Source organism: Sceloporus undulatus, chromosome 1 (genome assembly GCF_019175285.1).
Source record: "Sceloporus undulatus isolate JIND9_A2432 ecotype Alabama chromosome 1, SceUnd_v1.1, whole genome shotgun sequence".
Lineage (NCBI taxonomy): Eukaryota > Metazoa > Chordata > Lepidosauria > Squamata > Phrynosomatidae > Sceloporus > Sceloporus undulatus.
In genome coordinates this window covers 108811073-108833030 of record NC_056522.1, presented here as the reverse complement: position 1 = coordinate 108833030, position 21958 = coordinate 108811073, and the positions used below count along the sequence as shown (strand labels likewise).

Genomic DNA, 21958 nt, shown 5'->3' with positions numbered 1-21958 from the left:
CTTTTCTCCAGGCTAAACAGCCCTAGCTCCCTAAGTCATTCCTCATAGAACATGGTTTCCAGACCCTTCACCATTTTAGTTGCCCTCCTTTGGACATGCTCCATTTTCTCAATGTCCTTTTTGAATTGTGGTGCCCAGAACTGGACACAGTATTCCAGGTGGGGCCTGTTCAAAGCAGAATAGAGTGGCACTATTACTTCCCTTGATCTAGACACTATACTTCTATTAATGCAGTCTGAAATCACATTGGCCTTTTTACCTGCTGCATTTACACACCTAAAGAACCTGAGGTCACTCTGGGGTTTCCAGTATACATCAGGATTTCCCCAAAGTTTGCTTAGTTTGGAGCAAAGTCAGGCTAAGATAAAAAATGCATGGATTCTCCCTGGAAATAGTCATACATTGGCAGGGCTGGCAATATCAGCTTTGGGGTGAGAACTTTTTTTTCATTGGTATGGATGGTCCCTAGGAAACTGCAAACAATTACTTTTCTTCATGGCTGATTCACTGGTCTGTTGATTTTATACACACACACACATACACACAAGGACGGATGAACACATACACACTTACCTTGGATATTATCTATCATATTTCCAAGTGACTGCACAAGAATAGTAGCACGATCAATGATTTCCATGGCTTTCTTCTGCAGTAGTAGGCCTTTTCTTGATTCTTGATTTCTCTATGAATAAACCATATGAGTATATTTGATTTTTCCTTCTGATTTTTAAATCTGCAGAGATTCATAGGTTCTTACTAGTGTAAGCAAAATTTTGCTTCTGGCTGATGAGCAGTCTGTGGAGCATAAACAATATGCTAGGGCAAGATCTGTGTCTCATTATGTGACTGGTATTTGTAGTTTAAACAATAGGAATTTGCTTTAATTTAAGCTATGGAAATCTGTTCTACATTTCAAAATTATTTGTAACATACTTTCACACATCTGCTACAATTTCTCTCTGCCAAAGTTCAGACTCATTCTTCTCTAAGTCTGCAAACCTATGTGTACTTATTTGGTAGTAAGCATTGTCCAGTATAGAGTGAACTTGTATAGGACAGTGCTGCACAAGACTCTTGGCAACCCTGTTGCACATCATTAAAAAACTCTTCCATGCTATATTTCACAATTGCATAAAGGAAGAGATTCTAACATCACATGTATCAATTTTGTCCACCAGCATTAGCCAATGAAGTGATGAAGAGGAAAGGAAACATAATGAGATCAAGTCTATCCTTGGGGTGAAATAGATGGGCAAAATAAGGTGGTTTTCAGCCACTTTGGAGGTGGGGAGTTTAGATTATGCATGGCTCGAAAGCAGCTTAAAACCAAAGCAAAAGAACTGGAGCAAAAAGTAGTCAGGATAGTCCGGCTCAAGGCAGAAAATACGCATCTTCCCTGCTGCATGTAAATGCCCTGACACGAATACGGGGCTCAGCAAAGCAAAGAAATGAAAGTGGAACAACAGCAATGGATGTAATTACAATATACGCCAACCAGATAGCCCAACAGGGGGGCATGGGCAAAGGCGGTACAGTATTTAGAGGGGGTCTCCATGTGTGGCCGATGAATGGAGCAACTTTACCAATATATTACTCACATACTGATGCCCTGAACTGGTGAAGGATTGCACGTGCTTATGTGTGGCTGACGAAAGGGGCAGCCATGCAATGAGATAGCATCTGGGGGGACTTGGGAGGTACTTGGTTGCAGGCAGTATGTTTGTGTTATGATGCACATGTATTGTGGGGATACAACAACAACAAAGAAAAAAACAACTCAACAGCATGGCCATATAGCCCTGGCAAATAAACTCAAAGCTGTGCGGTTGGCCTGTGCTCATTCAGCTTGCCTCTGGAGTGGGCCATGTGGGCAGTGAGGGTTCAACAGACGTTTGGAAAAAGCAGAATCAAATTGCTTTTCCCTGTCTGCTTGTTCTGCTCCTTTTTCTAATGGTGAATTAGGCTGAAGCACATTTTAAGTAATGGTGCCTGTTGGTGAATTATGAAAGCTTAAGTAATGGCAGGCTTTACCAGCTATCGCAACTCACTTATATGCTAATTGCAGTGGCTGGAATTCTCTACCCAGTTTTCCCCAAACCAGCTTTCCTTAGCTGCAGCTTCCTAAACCCAGCCCAGCTTACTTGCTAATTAGCTTACTTGCTGTTCACCGCTATGATCCTTGGAATAGCGGTATATAAATAAAACAAATTATTATTATTATTATTATTTCCATTTCCTGGTTGGTAGTGGAGGGAAAAACAGACAAGCATCCAGTTATATTTTCCTGTAGTTCGAGGCACAGCAATTTACTCTTAGGATCAAAACAAGGGCAAACTGAAATACGACAGGAAATGTATGTTTGAATTCACACTTGGTTTTTTCCAGATAGGTGTGTAGAGGGGAGGGGATGCAAGCATCAAAATCTGGATATTACATTCTTGGATTGTTTTTTAAATTCTCCCTTCACAGTGAACCTAATGAAAATTTTCTTCATAAATTTTTAGTGACTTGGTCTGGGGATGCATGATAGAAAAACTTTGCTGAAGCTAAGATAGATTGAGAGCCAATGTAGTGTCTAGACTAGTTTTGCAATGGCACTTTGGAGATTAAGTTTCAAATTTCCATTGAGTCATGAAATAGATTAGGTGACCTTCGGATAGTCCCTCTCTTTTTCAGCTTGACCTACTGCATAGGTTTGTTGTGAGAATAAAGTGAGAAGATCATGATCCTGCTCAGTGGAGGAAAGCTGGAATATAAATATAAGAAATGTTTGTTCCTTACTCCCTTGGGAATCCATGCCTCCCCCATTCCTTCCCAAACATAATAGGTTGACAATGTTCATGGAGACCAGAGCAGCAGAAAGAATACAGCTCTCTTCCTGTGAGCTATGGTTCCAATCTTGATTAGCCCCTTGTAGATGCTATTCTCCTGCAATATTCAGTTTAAATGCAGTTGTGCAATTTTGGCTGATAATCCATCTTACATTAAACATATAATGGTATTTACTGTGGATTTCAGGATATAATCTATTTATTTTATTAATTTAACTTTTGCAATTATAAATATTAAAGCATTGCTGTGCTACTATATTATTATTATTATTATCATTATTATCATTATCATTATGCTTTATTTATATAGCACTGTAGATTTGCACAGCACTGTACATACAAACAGTAAAATAAGTATGAGTAAACCTGCCCATGTCATACAATCTAATAAATAGTAGCATAATGCATATAAACAATACATAATAATACAGGAAAGGGTTCAATAAAACAGGCAACAAATGAAAAATGTCCAACAGCAAATAATAGTCATGCAATGCCTGGGAATGCTTCTTTGAACAGGATGGTCTTCAACTCAGTTTTGAAACTGATTAAAGAAGTGATGACACTTGTTCATGAGGAAAGGAGGTTCCAGGAGTGAGGGGCAGCAAGTGAAAAGGGATGAATCCGGGACAGGGCAGTGAAAATCCTGAGCTGAGACTGCAGACCTTGACTACCAGAACAGAGGGCCTGAGAGGGAAGATGAGGAGAAAGAAGGTCTGATAAATAAGGAGGGGCCAGTCCATGCAGGGCTTTAAAAGTCAACAACAGGAGCTTATACTGAATACAGAAAGGGAGGGGGAGCCAGTGAAGGGATAACAACAAAGGAGAGATATCGTCAGAGCAGTGTGCGGATGTAATAATGCGTGCAGCTGAATGCTGGGCAGAAATTAAAGGACGGAGGTGGGAAAGAGGAAGCCCAGCCAGGAGGATGTTACAGAAATCAAGTCGTGATACCACTAGGGCATAGAGCAGAATCTTGGCAGTAGAGGCAGAGAGATATGGTCGGATTTTGGCAATATTGTATAAAATGAATCTACATGCCTTAGCTGTGGTCTGGATCTGGGGGGTACATGATAGAGAAGAATCAAAAATAAAACCAAGACTACGGGCTTCCTGGATAGATCAAATAGAAGTGCATCAACACAAACAGAAAAGGAGTGTTGAAGAGTAGACTTAGGTGTGTTGGACATATTGAGCTTCAAGCATTGATGGCACATCCACTGAGAGACAGCTGTAAGACGAGATGAAACTTGCTGTTCAAGACTCGGAGAAAGGTCAGGGGTGGAAAGATACAGCTGAGTGTCATTGCCAAATAAATAATAGGAAAAGCCAAAAAAACTAATGAGTTTTCCTAGGGACAGTGTGTAGAGAGAAAACAGAAGGGGACCCAGAACAGAGCCCTGGGGAACTCCAACAGATAGGGGAACAGAGGACAAGGTTTGACCACCCATGAACACTGCAAAAGATCTGTCTGACAAATAAGATCTAAACCAGTCAAGAACAGAGTCTGAGAACCTGAGGTCAGAAAGTATATCAGCTAGAAGACAGTGATCAACGGTGTCAAATGCTGCAGACAAATCAAGAAGAATGAGAACAGACTAAAGGCCATTCGCCTTGGCCTATTAAAGATCATTCGAGATCTTAGTGAGAGCTGTCTCTGTAGAATGCCATGGGCGGAAACCAGACTGAAAGGGATTGAGAATGGAGTTGGCTTCAAGAAACTCAAGACAGTGAGAATAAATGAGAGAAAAAAACCTAGGGAAAAAAAAGGAAGAAGAGAAATCGGACGGTAGCTAGACAAAGAAGAGGGGTCAAGAGAAGGTTTTTTCAGACTAGGAGAAACTAAAGCATATTTAAAGACCAAAGGGAAAGAACCTGTAGAAAGAGAGAGATTAAAGATACAGAGAAGCGAGGGCAGAAAAGAGGGAACTATAGAAATTAGAAGACGAGTAGGAATTGGATCAAGAGAACAAGTTGCAGGTTTGGAAGAGTTCAGCAGTGTGGTGAATTCATCCAAAGAAACAGGAGGAAGCACAGAAATTTTTTTTAGGCGAGGGTAACAAGATTAGGAATAGAAGAAGAATCGGGAGGGACTATCTCAGAGCGAATAGTGGTAATCTTTGAGGTGAAATAGTAAGCAAAATCGTTAGGAGAGAATGATGAAGAGGCAGGAGGAGAGGGAGGTTTAAGTAAAGTGTTGAAGGTGGAGAACAAATGCCGCGGGTGCCTCTCATTGGCGCAGATCAATGATTTGTAATAATTCTGTTTTGCCATGGACAGGGCACGTGAAAAGGAAGAAAGAAAAATTTGTAATGAATAAAATCAACCCACTCCCTGGACTTTTTTCAAAGGCATTCGGCCGCTCAAGAGCAGGACCAGAGAAACCGGAGAGCAGGACCGGATATCTGCTATAGGGATAGATTGCTAAAGTTTTTCACATGAAGATGTGCCTGTAGAATAATACTTTTTGTGAGTAATACTTTTTGAAAGTCCATTACAGATTTAATTTAGAAATTCTATTCTTTGGAAAGAACATTAAGAATGTCTTTTTCTTGCCCCTTCAGAGGCTTGTCACATAGTGATCCAAACTGTCTCTGACTGAACTGGCATCAGACCTAAGGGACTCATACACATGATCTTATTTTAATGTTTTCCTTTAATTAGTTGATTAAGATTGGCTTCTAGCTTATGCAAGATAACAGATTCACAGCCTGGGCTTCTGCATGGCAACTTGGATACTGTTCACTGGAATTTCCATGTGAATTCAAGTAGACAGTGTCTTGCACTCCTCCCCCTCTTAGCTCCTTGAAGAGAGGGATATCCAAATAAATATTAATACAGATGGATACATAACTTAATTCTTCAAGGTAGCCTGGCATTTAAAATCAGATGAATTCAATTTAAATTGATAAGAGCTGCAGTGAAAGTTAACAGTTGCATTTTAATTTTTATAATTTGCATTGAGCCAAAAACCATAGCAACTGAGTGAGTTGTATAAGAAAAATAATCCAAAGTAAGATAAAAGATAAATATAGCCTTACTTTATCACCTGTGAATTATAAAAAGCAGCTTACTGAACACATACATACAAAAACACATACACATGCACCATTAAAATAATGAATAAAATAAATAAACAACTTCCTAGCAGCTACTGCAAATAATACTCCTATGTAGGGTTGATTGTCTTCCAATAATTGCACTGCTATATCCTATAGTATTTTATTTGAGCAACAGTGGAAATATATGATAAATTGGGTAACCATACAAAAGACAGAAGGATAATGAATATTTATCAGCCTGATCACATAGGAACCTAAATATCTCTGAAGTTAAGGAGAACAGATTAGGAAAACTACATTTTGTGACAAAGACTTGCAGACTTCTCCATCCAGCAAGGTTAAAGATGGAGTTGTTACAAGTACAGCTTTTGACGAGCTGCTCAACTATGGGCAGAAGCCCAGTGCAAGGGGGAAAGACTTGTTTGTTTGTTTGTTTGTTTGTTTCAATTATATGCTGCCTTTCTCCCAGAGTGAAACCCAAGGTGGCTTTTGGAAACAGCAAATTAAAAATGTTTACAATAGAATTTAAAAACATTTAAAGCCACCTAATAAACACAATTTGACATAATTTTAAAAAGAACAAAAAGTTTAAAAGAGAAATCTAAGGTTAAACCCTTCCAAGTTTAATAACTTTCTATTTTCCAATTTCATCCATTCTAATAGCCATATTAAGGTGTTAGCTTGGAAATATGATTCTAGGTCTGGTAGATTACAGCTTCCATTTATTTTTGTGTCTATCAGCATTTTCCATTTAATTCTCGGCTTCTTTCCTGCCAATAAAAAGTTTCCCTACTTATACATTAAAAGCTTGCCTAAACAAAAAGGCCTTTGCCAGCTGTAATAGGAGAATAGGGAGGGGGGGCAACCTAGCCTTCCATGGAAAGGCATTTCAGAGTGTGGGAGCAGCCACTGAGACATTTCTCTCCCGTATCCTCACCAAGTGAAAATGTGATGGTGGTGGGACCAACAGAAAACCTTCCCTTGATGATGTTACCAGCTCTGGCAGGTGTTGGGAGATATGGTCATGACCAGCACTATGAACTGTTCTCATTCCAAAGATAGGAAAGTGCTTGTATGGGAAGGAGCCTTACCACAGATCCCTCCCCATGGGGTTAACAGCATCTGATGTTATCCGACAAGTATAGTGTTACTATGGTTTTTAGCTTAAAATATTGCATCACTCAGAACTGAGACTCAGAGATCCACAGTCCTTATTTAATCTTCTGCTACCGACTGTGCAAGATATTAAGGATAATAGGGTCTACAGCTTGAATTCTAAAGAGAGACTTCATGCAGTTGTTATCAAGAAACCACTTGTAAGCAGTTAAAGAAGTGGTTGTAAGGCTAGAGGAGACTTTGAAGTATTTCTAATCACGCTAATGAAAATGTTATGAAAGTTTCCATGTACAATCACTACAGCCTGAAATGTCTAAAAAGAAAGGCTGAATTGCTTTCACTTTGATTACTATAATCAGTTAAAAGTGGAATTTGACATTGACATGTTCTAGTCGGATCAGGTAAAAAGTAGCACCAAATGGGTAACAGATGTAGCAGTAACTTTATACAAGAGGACTAGGTGCCCTGAAAGGTTTATTTGCATGTCTCTGTGTATGTGCAGGTCAGTTATTTCACCATGCCAGTTAAGTGCTTTGTTGCATTACCCTATTTCTTCAGCACTCCTCTTAATTGCTCACCATGCAGCATTCTGCCTTGTCTCATCCTCATGTTCCCTAGCCTGATTCTGAAATGTTTGCCAGGCTGGCAGGGTGCCTTACGTACAAAGTCAGGGATGTACCTATGGGCTGGGCTGGGGGACAAAATGAGGGTGTCAGCCACCAATTAAAATTTCTGCCCCCAATGAAATTTTCCTTTATTCTCCAAATTACGAGCATTGCACTAACTATAAACTTCAGTTGAATCTTTAGAAATGCAGTTTACACATTTAAAGAAAAGAGAAGGCAAAGTGACTAAAGGAGTGTGATCACAGCATATACATAAAAGAATTCTAGCTGTGAATAGTTTCCAGTATTTCACCCTCTGCGATGCCAGAAATTTTGGGCTGAAGGAAAATTTCATTGGTGGGCAAAATTCCTATTTGGGGGGCAATGCCGTCATCCCTTCTCCTCTGTAGGTACACCCCTCTGATATAACGGTATTTCCTAATTTTTGCCTCAATTGTTTGCCATGCCAGTAGAGTGCCTTGCTAGTTTTCTTCCAAGGGCACAAGCAGTGAACAAGCATCTCTCTCTCTCTCTCTCTCTTTTACTTTGTGTGCTTAAGATTTTTATATACTGGCTGTCCTACTACTTCCATACTGTCTAAATTTTGGGTTTCTTCCACATCCACCATTATTTCCCCATTGATGGAAATAACAGACAGCGTCCTGAAAGTCACTTGGGTACACAGGATAGGACAAAGTATGGGATTTGCTGGGTGAAAAGAACTGTTTGGTTGGCAAGTGTGGAAAAGAGACTCACATGCAAACAGAAACATTGAAAGATATACCATTTGGATGCCACAAGACAGTTATAGAATTATGGACTGTGATGAATTGAAAACTGATTAGTTTATAAGTGAAAATGGAAGTTAGCAAAAGATAACCACCTGTATTTCCCCATCCAGGCGATGGGCTTAACTCCATTTATATGTGTATGCTCCATAAAATTTGAGTATGTTGATGGTAGTCATGAGGAAATGGCTAGTCTGGAAGCACTTTAGGTCACCTATGACCCATTCCTTCATATGCACATACCTTGGCTCACCTGGAGCCTCAAGTAAGTAAGGCAGGTACGGGTAATTCATAACCACCTCAGAAAAACCCATGATACAGTGGTGCCTCGGGTTACGAAATTAATTCGTTCCGCGGCCGCTTTCATAACCCGAAAAGCCTTCGTAAGCCGAATTGCCATAGGCGCTAATGGGGAAAAGCCGCGTTTTGTGCGAAAAAGCCGAAAAAAGCACCAAAAATTTTCTTCGTATCCCGAAAAAACATTCGTAACCCGGAACAATGATTTCCTATGGGATTTTTTCGTATCCCGAAAATTTCGTAACCTGGGTATTTCGTATCCCGAGGTACCACTGTAGTTTCATCTTAGGATCACCATAAATCAGAAAGGACTTGAAGGCACACAACAACAACAACAACCACATGGCACTCAGGTCTCTACTAGTAGCATTAATCCATCGTCTTGCTTCATGATATTCATAGTTTACTTCTATCAAATTAGCAATCTTTACACCAGCACTCTTTTTTTAAGAGAATGAAAGTAAAAGGAGAAATGGCAAACAGCAGGCTAACCTTTTCATCAAGTTTGTTGATTTCTTTGAGAAGATCAGTCATTTCATTGGCAGCATGATCAAGCTGGCTCTTCATCAGCACAGAATTATTATCCTTTTCGGATAGTTTTACCTAGATATAAAAATAAAATTTAAAATGTTAGCGTGTGTATCTGAACATGTTTTTACATCTCAATACACTTGCAAATGGATTTCTTTATGCAAATTTCAACAAGCGTCAAAATGATGAAGAACTTAATCTGTGCCTTACAATGAAAAGGCTAGAAAGAATCTCATGAGGACAGCTAAGCTAACCTACTACAGTGAGGTAGGATATTAAGAGTCTTAAATCATTTAGTAATTTTAGTGCTTATTAACATTTATCAGGAAGAAGGTGGCATGGGAGTCTGTTCCATTGTCTAAGGGAGGTTTCACATTCCTGGCCTGGACTTGTTTTTCCCTTTTCATAACAAACATACCACTCTACATACCTCTTCAAACTATGCCAGTAAAAAGTGGTTCATGGAACTTATAATACGTTTTGCTCAGACTAATATGTTATTCTGTCCAACCCACTCTGTTGAGTGGATGGCAGGCAAGAGACAGAAAAGAAGGCAAAGATGAATCTGCTGTAATAGCTTTTACCATGTAGAATTTAAATAAGAGGGAGAGGTTGAACTGTGTCTAGTTTCTTTTTAATTTCTTTTTATTATTTTTATTATATAAAAAGAAATAGGTGATAACAACTATGTCTAGTTTCGTAAACTGTATGCCCGGCTACCGCTTCTCCTGTTCTCAAAGGTGATGGTGGCAACTGTCTTTCTATTGTTATGGACATGTTCCTGGCAAGTATCAGGTTCCAGTTCCTGTTATAATTTTGATTGCTTATAACTATTGATCATCACATTATAAAACAAGGATATTAGCAAATGTCAAAAAATAAAGTTAAAATATAAAAATATAATATATGATAGAATGTACAAGTGTGACCATAAGCAATGCTAGTGATGATAGGTACATCATCTCTCCCTTGACCAAGACCCACATGGAATTCTTGTTAAGCAAGCAAAGACTGAGTATTTGGATCAGAAACTGGATATTTTTTTTTTAAAAAAAAATTTTTTTGCTTTCTTGGACTAAAATTTCTAGAATTCCCTAGTCAGCCTGATCATTCCTAGAAATCTGCAGATCTTTCTGCCATAGGGATTCTGAAAGCTCTAGTCCAAAAAGTGTTCCTTTCAAGTTCTGATCAATGTCATTATTGTCTATATAATTTAATATTAATATTAAATTAATATTATTTAATATTATTCATATTATTCATTGATATCCTATGCTGGCATAACCTCCAGTTACAGCAGTATACAGATTTTAAAAGACACTGTGCAAGGAGATAGCTAGTACCAGAGGCTTCCTGGGTACAGCTATTTCTCCAGCAACTGATTGACTGGGGGGATGGATGCTTTGAGGTCTCATCCCGCTGCCCATGCACCCCAAGAAAATGGAACCAGATTTCACCTTGTCTGGGAGGCTATAAATGCCTCATCTCTTGGTATGCACACACTCACACCCAGTCAGTAATGGCGAGGAATTGTGCCCAAGAGTCTCTGGTTGTGCTTGAACACATCAAGAACCATTAGTAGCAGCACCTACCCCCAAGTACCACTGTAAGTAAACTGGTGGAGATTTATACCCTGCCAATGGGTTAACAGGATTTCAGCCACTGTGTTGTTTTTTAAAGTCATATCAGGTTTTTTTTTTAAAGTTATGCTGTCAGCTACCTTGAGTCCCACTGCTGGGAGAAACCTCAGGCCTAAAGGCATCAGGTCATATCTAATCTTGGAAGCTAAGCAGGGTCAGTTCTGGTAAGTACCTGGATGAGAGACTATCAATGAATACCAGGTGCTGTAGACTGTATTTTAGAGGAAGGAACTGGCAAAATCACCTCTGAGGATTCCTTGTCTAAGAACACCCTGTGAAATTCAAGGGGTCCCCATAAGTTAGCAGGTAATTTGAAGGCACATTGGGAGAAAAACAGAACACAAATAATGTACAATAAAAAAAATAAGTATAAATGAGGTTCCTCTCTTTTTTTCTGATAATGTAATATTGCTGAAGAAAATGTAGAAATATGATGAAATAAATAACTAGTACCTTGAGGATGAAAGCAGTGGAGTTGAGGTCATGCAAGTGTCTGTGAGCAGCAACCCCAGTGGAGATGCTAAGCAGAGTTGCTTTGCTTTCGTCAATGGACTGAGCTGCCAAGCTGATATCATCAGTCAAATCCCAGATGCATTTGTCACAGCCTGGCAATAAAACAACTTAAAAGTTCAACAGCAGAAGGGGAATTAATTTATGTTGAAGTATTGTAAATGTCCTCCTGCTCCTGCTCTTGCTCCTCCTCCTTTTTGAATAAAACTAAAAATTATACTATATTTGCCAGGTGTATGCTTTCAACATACAGAGGTTGGGGACTTAGAGAATGGGACACGATGCACAGGGACTTTGCTTATAAAGCCAGTGTGCCTCACCATATCCCCCAAATTAAGTATTTAATTCCATGGCTTGGGAGGCAGAACTGGAGAAACAGCTGGCTATGTCCCAGTAGCCAGATGTGAAATGTTTACATTTTCTGCTGAGATCCCCTGGGTCCCTCCAGGGGTCTCAGAGGATTATGTAATCATTTTTTTTTTGCGGGAGGGTCTGGCTATGGGGACGGAGCCAGATGCTTATCTAACCCCCTTCTCTCACTCATAACCAGGTATGAAATGGCTGTGGGGCAGCTGCAGTGGTTCTACAGTTGGTTGTATGTGTGTGCTTTTGGTTGGTGTAGAGGGAGAAAAAACCCCCAACTCCTTGCATTTACCACAGATGTAAGGTTATTATATACCTGTATACACTACTAACAGGATGCCAGACATAGGATGTGTCAAATCATTATATTCTAGACAGTGCAGCAGTGGTTCAAAGAGTGCTTTCTGAACTTTGTGTTCTTGTTGTCTTGCTGCAGTCTTTCATAGAGGGAGTTCGATCCCATTTGATACATATTATGTAGCAGTAAAAGACAGTTGTATTCAAAGGGCCTGCTTGATTCTTACCAGTTACCTTGATACACAATCAGAACAGGCTACATTTGGCCTACCAGGATCTTTCTCTGTGTGTTTCCTCTGTAAAATCCAGCCCCCAAATAAGCTACCACATTATGACAGAGTGGAACCCTGTGTGAGCTTTCTGTTGGCTGGGCCAAGGATTGATCTTAATTGGCATAGCTAAGTACTGCCCTGCCACTTGCCTATGATGTACTTCACTCCTTCCAAATATTTAGAAAAACACTTTTGCTATGTCTTCACAACTACCTGTGTCATATTTTCAATACTTAGAAAGGTTCTAATCATGGATATTCTGGTTCAAATTGGAGAAAACAAAATGCAGAATCATACCATAAATATTTTATCTATGCCCTTCAACACAAAGACATTGGAGGGGAAATCAAGTGTAGCAAATATGTCAGATAGGTACTGTCCTTACTGATAACAGGGCAATCTGTCCCTGGAGGAGGCATTGGAGGTTCTCCTAGGCACTCCCCTGTACGACGGTCACAAGTTCCTCCTCCACAACTGCACACTAGGAAAAGAAGAGACAGTGATGACAATCCTTTAGATCTACAAGCTGATAATGAAAAAAAGGATGGCTTACTTCTAATCAGTATGTGAAATTATGCAAATGTAACTTCCTTTTAATCTTTTGTCTTCTAGAAGGCAGGGATATGGAAGCAGAGGCAAGTCACTGCTGACTAGTACCTTTCTTTGCTAATGGAATGGCGATACATTGTGGGTTTTAGCCTGAACTATCCAAGGTACCAAACTCTGTCTCCAAAACAGATTCAGTACATTGGATAACATCTTTAAAACTCAGATCAAGGCTGCATCTGCACTGCAGAAACAATGCAGTTTGGCACCTCTGTAACTGTCATGGCTCCATGCTATGAAACACTGGGATTTGCAGTTTGTTGGAGCACCTGAACATGCTGACAGAGAAGGCTAACTATTTCAGAAAACTACAAATCCCAGAATTCCATAGCATTGAGCTATAGCAGTTAAAGCGGTGTCAAATTGCATTATTTCTGCAGTGCAGATGCAGCCTTAAACCCAGAGAAAATTCATGGTTTCACTAACAAGAGCCAGCTGCTCATCCAATTTATGTGCAAAACGAAGGTTGCTTTGTTGAACATCCGTTTATAATCATCTTGGTGTCTCTTCAATTTCGGAATAACACATTCATTATGAATGTCATTATTTCCAAATCAAATTATTGTACTTCCATAAACCTTTATCATGATTAGTTGAGATCACTGCATTTAACTGTCTTCCCTTGCTTCATCACAGATGAACGTACAGTAGAAGAAACAGAAAAGACAAGAATTTGTATAGTATTTTATTTATGCACCCTTCTATAGTATAGTCACTGTATATATGGCTGCATGTAAGTAGAAAAGATGTTTCCATATATCATACAACCTGTTCCAAACAGGAGGACAAATGACTTATCTGTGACATTTGGAAGCAGTGCTTTTAAATGAATGAATGAATGAATGAATATTAGGAGTAGCACAGTTTTGGTTTGTGAGAAAGTGTGAGCAATGAGTCACGAATACCACAATATCACAGTCAGCTGAGACAATTAAGCAGTAACTGGTTGTTTTTTTATTTTTTTAATTTTTGTGTGTGAATTGACTACTGTAGTTTATAAGAGAACCAATTCAGAAAGCTTGCTAAATTCTCTTCCCCCACAACAGCAACAGCCTATGATCTAGGCAGAATGGGAGATATTTTTCTGCCATTGTGGGGTGAGACAGCTCACATATATAAGTAAGGTTAATTGTTGGCTATTTATTATTTCCTTGTGGTCAAATCTATTATGGGGTACCACTGTTGCACAAACTCTACTTTTTAGCTGAATTTGTCTGGGTTTCTATTCATTTACACACAAGCACAGTTTTAAATAAAGGTCTTTGCTTCAGAATAACAACAAAATAAAATCACCAGGACACCGAGATCAGAGCAAATTACACCAGTGTTGAAATCTCTACATTGGCTGCCGATTAGCTTCCGGGCACAATACAAAGTGTCAGTTATTACCTATAAAGCCCTACATGGCCTGGGCCTGAGTTACTTAAGGGAACGCCTCTCCCTACATAATCCGTCCTGCACTCCCAGGACATCTGGCACAAAAATATTAGAAAACCCCAAAACCCAGTTGAAAACTACCTCTTGTAAAACGTTTTCTGCGATGGCCCCTAGACTTTGGAACAACTTACCGGAAGAGATCCGTCTTATACCTTCTTTGGAAGCCTTCAGGAGGGCATTGAAGACGGATCTCTTCCGGCGGACTATCCAACGGATCTCTTCTAATCTGATTTTGAACATCTGAATATGATGACTCGATTCTTACGACTGTGAGTAATACTGTAACAGCTCTTCCCCTTTTTATTCTTGATTGATGTATTTTGTATGTATTTTATGATGTCTTTGCTGTTGTAATCCCACTTCAATCTGAAGGGAGAAGCGGGAGATATAAATAAAAATTATTATTATTATTATTATTATTATTATTATTATTACATGGCATTTCTTCTCTCACCTGTGACAGAAGTGCTCAGTATACTTTACAAGACAAGTAAACCTATTGAACTACTGGCAGGAAAGGGGATGGTGATTTTAAGTGAAATGCCTTTTTCTTTTATAATACAATTTACTGCCATTAACAACAGCAATGTAAAACTAACGAACCTTTTCAATATCTTACTACCTGAATGCCTGAATTGTTATTTATTGCTTTGGAAATTTAAGAACCACATAATTATCCACCACTTTGAAATTATGTTTATTTCTAATGATTTTTGAGTATTTATGAATATTCAAGCTATTACACCACATGACTTCTACCTGATCTCACATTTCCCAGTTGAACCCCCTGGATCTGGTTGCAAAACCCTTCAAAGAAAACTACTTTTCTTCCAGAAGAACTTCCAAATTGCATGAATATTTATGATGACAATATGAATCCTATTCTTAATCCCAACTAGAGTAGGTGTCATGCCTCCCGTGAAGTTTCAAAATTTTAAGATAAAGTAGACCTACCTGTCAGATCTCCCCCTTGAGAGTTTGGCTTCTGAAGATGAAGTGGACTTGCCACAGCTGTGCCCTACTCTATCTCAGTCTGACAGCCATTTGAGTGCTCCACAGGAGAAGGAGGTAGGAGAAATAGCCCCAACACCTCAAGAAAGGTGAAGGCTGCAGTGTCTGACACAAACTTAATGCCTCCTCCCAGGAGAAGTGAGAGGCTGTGCTCACACAGTGAGGAAACAACCTCCTGAAATATGGTCTGCAAGCTGGGTGGGGCTGCACCAGCGTGCTTTATAAGTCAAGTGTTTTTCTCCTTTTGGCTGCTGGAAACAAACTTAATTTCTTTTTCAATCCTGCATTTAAAGCAAGATCTGACTCTGTGATTTATGACCCTTGACCTTGTCATCTGCTACAGATGGACTTTGCTTATGATTTATGGCTCCTGCCCCTGGACTGTTTGGTTTTGGATACTGCTTGCTCCTTCAGCTTTTGAACTTCTGACACCTTGCCTGCTCATGCAATCTTAGAACAGGACAGTAGATCTACTGAATTAATATGATTTACCTACATGCAGAATCACCATTCAGGAATTGATTAAAGGTGTCCATTATAACTGGGACTAACCAATGGTTTCCTTCCTTCCTTCCCTCCCTCCCTTCCACACCAAAATGTACTGTTTTAGTACACTGTATTCATGTAGCATATTCACGGCATTGTCTACAAATGTTCCTTGTAGCACTATATAGATCTCTGGTCATAAACACTGAATGAACTGAATAGTATTAATGTACCTGTGCAACCTCTAGGTATTCTGGCATCCCCATAATAACCAGGAGCACATAGTTCACAATTGAACCCTGTTGTGTTGCGCATGCAGTTGCGACATTGGCCGGTCACTTCATCACAGTCCTCAAAGATTAGATTAGGATCCGAATTGCCGCTGCAGTCACATTTTTTACAGGAACTGCCAATGAGCAAGGGGTTTCCATAGTAACCGGGGGCACACCTGGGATGAAAATACAAACCCAGTAATGATTAATAACCATCTCTTTCTGATCTTTTAGCATGATGACATTCTGGCTATGTCAACAAAACAGAAAGTAGAAGCTTTCTGGTGATGACTAGAAGTAGATCTCTAGTTTCCACATTTTCAATCTCAGGGGTTAAAATTACATTGTGGGTCTTAAACTCAATGACTATCAGCATTATCACTTAATTTTATTAAATGTTGGCATTCGCCTTCCTAGTTGTGACTCTGGATGAAATATTGCGGGACAAAATGAACTGCAGAAATCATTGCAAAGTGTAATTTTCACTTGCTTTCTAACTAATTGGTATACATTTTTCTGTAAGAGTTGTTGAAGACAGTTTCATTCGATGAGGTTAAAGGTACTGCTTGGCTCATTTCTTTCTAAGAATTAGTGCCAGTAGGTATTTGTTGTTGTATGCCTTCAAGTAATTTATGACCCTAAGACAAGCCTATCACAGGGCTTTCATAGCAAGATTTGTTTAGAGTGGGTTTGCCTTCACCTTCCTGAGGGTGAAAGAGTGTGGTGTGCCAAAAGTCACCCAGTGGGATTCCATGACTGAGCAGCGATTTGAATCCTAGGCCGTGTTCTCACTATGACTTAAAGCGAATAGCTGATCGGATTATATGACCGTCGTCCCCATTTGAAACTGGTTCCAATCCTACTGTGATCAGTTTCAATCGCGATGAAGCAAGGAAAAAGAAAAAAGCCACTCTTTCTGGATACTAGTTCTTTGGCGATTCTATTGAAAAGAATAGATTCCAAAATGTTTATACATAGAGTTCCCAAGCCAGGCTGCCCGGCCTGCTGCTTACATTACTGATGACACACAGATGATTGACATGCATTTTGAAGCAGTGAAAACTAGTGGGGATGACCATTGTGCCAAAAAAGAAGCGATTACAAGGAGATAATAAAAAGATCTGCTTTCATAGTAGGAATGACGGACCTTTTGGAATCGATTTACCAACACGGAGCGAAGGTGAACTGCAAACCTTTTAAAATGTGAGTAGGAATGAGTCCCTGGTCTCCAAAGCCTAACACTCAAATCACTACGCCACACTGGCTCTCCCAGTAGGTGTCAACTCTTTCAATGGGAAACCAATAAGGATACAGCTAATACTTACAGATGCTTGAAAGGCAAATTTTGCCACTGATCAGAGCAATTCCCTGAATGTTTACTGAAAAGTAATTCCCACTGAGTTGAATGGGGCTTTCTACCAGTTAGATGTGTGAAATAGGGATGGGAATAATTTAGTATCCCAGATCTTGTACTGCAACTACCAATAGCATAGCTAATGGTGAGGAATGCTGGGAGCTGCATTCCATCAAGATCCGGTGGACTGCATGGCTACCTCCTCTGGCCTGGAACCCCTACTTCATTATCGTTCTAGGTACTTCGTTAAAGGAAATCAATGATTTCATTTGTGGTTATCAGTTATAAAAAAGCTTGTTTCCATTTTCTTGTCATAGTGAGATTTCAGGCCTGTCAGAGGAACAATACGAAAACAAAGGAAGGGCCAGTTAACATGAACATACATGCTGTTTGTACACTGTTCTAATTTAAACCATCTGAGAATGTAGCTTGAAGTGGACAAGTTGTGATCCTCTAGATATGACTGCTATCATCCTTCACCATTGGCTATGTTGGTTAGGATCCAGCAACATCTGGAGGGACACAGAGGGCCAGATGAATCCCTGGAACAATTGAATGAAGTGTCATAAACCACTGGAAAGAAGGTTATGGCATTCTAAAGATGATCTGTGAATAGGATACCAACATATACTTCAGTATCACACCAAATACAAAGCCTTTCTGGCATGTGTTAGTGTAAATGGTCTCCTTGAGGTGGACAAAATCTGAATTGCTGGCTTCAAACACTGCACTTTCCTTAGCATTTTTTTGAACTGTTTCTTAATATGGCCTCATTTGTATCTGCCAAATAAATGCTTTCACCAAAAGTTAAAAGCCACTTTTTTGTCTCTCCCTGAACTCAGTTCACCAAGAAAAACACAAAACAACTCAGAGCAGAAAATAAGCTTGCGTCTTTTTTCACTTTTATCAGTCATAACCTTTTATTCATAATTATAATTTTCTTTCAGAATTCATGATGGCTCTTTCTAGTGACTGGAAATGCATTAGAGTGATGGAGATTTTGAATCCAAAGTTCCTCTTCCTCTATAGAAAAATATCCCCTGAACAATGATTTCCTGTTTCTCAGACCCCAAATAATGACTCTTGTGTGCAAAGTTAAAAAATTCGTGTTCTTGAGGTTTTCTTTTATCTCCTTTTAAAAAAGGGTGTTTAAAAGGTTGTTTTAAGAGTGATGCAACAGCATAAAATTGGTCTTATTGAAGGAAAGACAAGGTGAGATATGTAGCAGGTTAAATCATGCTGTTTGTTATCATCAACACAAGCCCCAAACTGCAGTCAGGACTCTGACTGGATCTTGGAAAAATGGCTAGAAAGTTTCCAGACAGACAGTCTTTGTGCTGGGGTATTCTGGAAGTCATAGCGCAAACAAATAACTTTTCTAAGGTCTGAGTCTTATCTGACTAAAGAGACTTCTGAATCTCTCAGCTGGAATCTCTCAGGAGGAGGCTTTTTGAAATCTGAACTTCTGAAATGAGTCTTCCTAGGGACAGCAATTCCTGAACTTGCACCCTGAAAAACTGGACCCTTCTGCATTTACCCCTTGCCTACGCAAACAGGAAGTCCACTCTCATGAGAGAAGTGCTAGTGTTTAGACAATAGGATTCTTGCTTTCCACTGCTCAGGAAAAGGATGGGGAAAGGGGATCTATCCCTGGTTGGATAAAATGCCTCCGTTCAACCCTTGACTTCATTGATCAAGTTGATTACTTTGGCCTTTCTGAAGTTCTGCAACTTTATCCTGCCTTATTGTGCTTCCCATCATATCCTGTGGATTTCCCTTTGAGATCAGGACAGAACAACATTGCATACTTGATTGACAGTAGAAAATAGACTGCATGTTTTAATTAAGGGGCAAAAATATTCACAGGATGATAGTGTTCTGAATAAGGGTCTCACATTGGGTCTGGTTTTTTTTAGCTCAGTTTGTGTATGAGAGAAAATATTACAGTTGGCCCTCCGTTTACGTGGGGGATCCATTCTGGACCCCCTGCGAAAATGGAGATTCACACTTATTCAAGCTCCATAGTTTGAATGGGGTGTGCCCTGCGAGCGTGCGCACTGAGGATAACAGAGGTCACCTCTCCGTTTATAATCAAGAATGCAGATCTCAAGTCTGCAAGAAAGGAGGGGCAACTGTAATGCAAAAATTTATAACTATATTTTATAGTTAACCCTAAAAGCAAATTTTCATTTCAGAAGCCTTACAGCTGAATGTTCAAACCCCTCCTGCCTATATATTTTTGCAAAATATAGGCAATGCCAATAGAATATTTTATTTTTTGTGCTTTGTGTGCACATACTTTTAATACATCCTGCATTTAATAATTAAAGCGGAAGAAAAATTATTGATTTCAATAACAAAAAAAAATTTCTAAATCAGAAGAACAGATTAGAAGAAAAACAAGATGCTGTTTACAAAGTTCAAAAGCAATGTCCCATTGCTTCCCTAAGCTCCCAGTTTGTTTCAGAAGTGCATATCCACTATTATCCTCACAGTTAATTCAGATAGTTGCTAAAAGTGTGGAAGGATCTCTCTCTACAGAAAGCTGTTACTTTCTAGCAAGTCTGAGCTGTTCTCAGATGAGCTCTCAAGCAGTTACTCCCTTCCATCATATCCACCTGTCACTGCCAGTGGCAGCTTCCATGTCAGTGGTTAGCTCCATTAAAGTTCATACTGAAATATGGACTGGATTCACCATCCCCCTGACATGGGAACCACCAGTTGCCATTAGTCACTGTCATTGATGGCAGCCTAATAGGTAAGATAGAATATAGATGGCTGAACACAGTCACACATGAGCTTAGCCTTTTCCATCTTCATAAATTGTTTGGTTTATGTAAAAATATCTATTTATACATCTATTGGATTTATATCCTGCCTTTCTCCCAAAATGGGATGAATAAAATACTGGTTAAACTACAAGATAAGTGTCACCAAGTCTTATCATTTTTAAAACTGAATCTGAATATGTACTTACCTTTCGCAATTTGGCCCTGCATAATTTTCTTTGCACCTACAGCGTACCACTCCATTTTTTCTGTAGCAGGAGACTGCAAAGCTAAACATTGCAATGAAAAGTCATTCTCAGAGACAGTAGACATTCACGAATTTAATGTTTGTTATGGTCTAAGCATACTGTGCACTATATAATCAGTGCATTTCCATATCAATAATTTTTTCTCATTTGTTTTTCAAGCTGAGAATGAGGCATACCTTTGGCACTGTATTATGCTTTCAAGCGGAGTTCTTTCTAATGGGTGAACTCAATAGGCAGAGGGAACAATGTTCTCATGGACTTTTCTCTGACTAGTTTTTGTCTGGGCTGGGACATCTCTTGAGACTACAATTTTTTTCTTACTATAGTGTGACTTGGCTCTATACAATATTACAGTCCATTTATAATTGATGGGAAGGAGCTATCATATCAATAATGCTTAAATGCTATTAATAAAAAAACATGATGATACAGTTGACCCTTCTTATACACAGATTTTTAATACACAGATTCAAGCATACACGGCTTGAAAATATTAAAAGAAGCATACATTTCAAATATCAAACCTTAATTTTCCATTTTTTTTATAAGGGACACCATTTTGCTATGTCATTATAATTATAAACCATTAATATTAATAGTTTTGGAAATAGGATGTATAGCCAGCCTTGGGGATCAAATGTTTTCTACAGCAGTCAAAAAAATGCACAATAAATATTCTGGCTGGTATCCTGTTAGCCAATTCCAATGTCATAAATTCCAATGTCATCTGCTTTGTATTCTCATCTAGGATCAGTTGTGCTGTCACTACTGCCATGACACCAAATGACCCTGAACCCACCTTAAAAGCCAGTCAGTGGTCTGGACTGATGGAGGTGTGTGCTGCTGGTGAGCACAGCATTGTAGGATGATGTGAACAGCCTTCTCCCACCAGTGAGTGAGGAAGAGATTAATTGTGACAGGCCCTGCTCCTGGGCCTCACAGCATCTGTTTCTGGTCAGAGGATGTTGGCCAATCCTGCAGTATCCCACTTGCCAGCAACACAGACCTCCAGTGCTCCTGATGGTCTTTTAAGGTGAATTTCAGGTTTAATAAGAAGATGAAGCATAGCTACATTATTGTGGCTAAGTGTTTGATGGAAGATCTTGACCATTTTGAAATTCAAAATATGTCTGTGGAAATACATAGATGATGCAGTAAAGCATGTGAAGCATGCCCTGCCTTATCTCAGGATAATTCTAAGGTGGTGAACTATGAAGGGATTCCAGTAAGGCAGCATATCTTTGTGGCCAGTGGCATCTGCTGGTTTCCAAGGTAGTGGGGAAGTAAATCCACCTTGGGTTTTAGAACAAATTTAAAGGAGCCATCGAAGGTGCCATATCCTATTGCCAAAATAGAGTCATCACCTTGGATAGCTCATCTGAAGTTTAGACTAAAATCTGGAGTGGTTCATAACCCACTTATAATGGACTATTATAGTAT

The 21958-nt window shown here is 39.3% G+C and overlaps 1 protein-coding gene across 1 annotated transcript in view; it reads right to left on the bottom strand.

Moving 5' to 3' along the window:
* Positions 1-21958, bottom strand: part of LAMA4 (laminin subunit alpha 4) — a 141370-nt gene that overhangs the window by 74279 nt on the left and 45133 nt on the right. The window contains exons 4-9 of the mRNA XM_042441753.1: positions 20459-20539; positions 16089-16303; positions 12701-12796; positions 11327-11478; positions 9195-9305; positions 574-685 (exon numbers count right to left, since the gene is read on the bottom strand). Coding sequence (XP_042297687.1) covers positions 574-685; positions 9195-9305; positions 11327-11478; positions 12701-12796; positions 16089-16303; positions 20459-20539 — 767 coding nt within the window. The remainder of the gene's footprint in view (positions 1-573; positions 686-9194; positions 9306-11326; positions 11479-12700; positions 12797-16088; positions 16304-20458; positions 20540-21958) is intronic.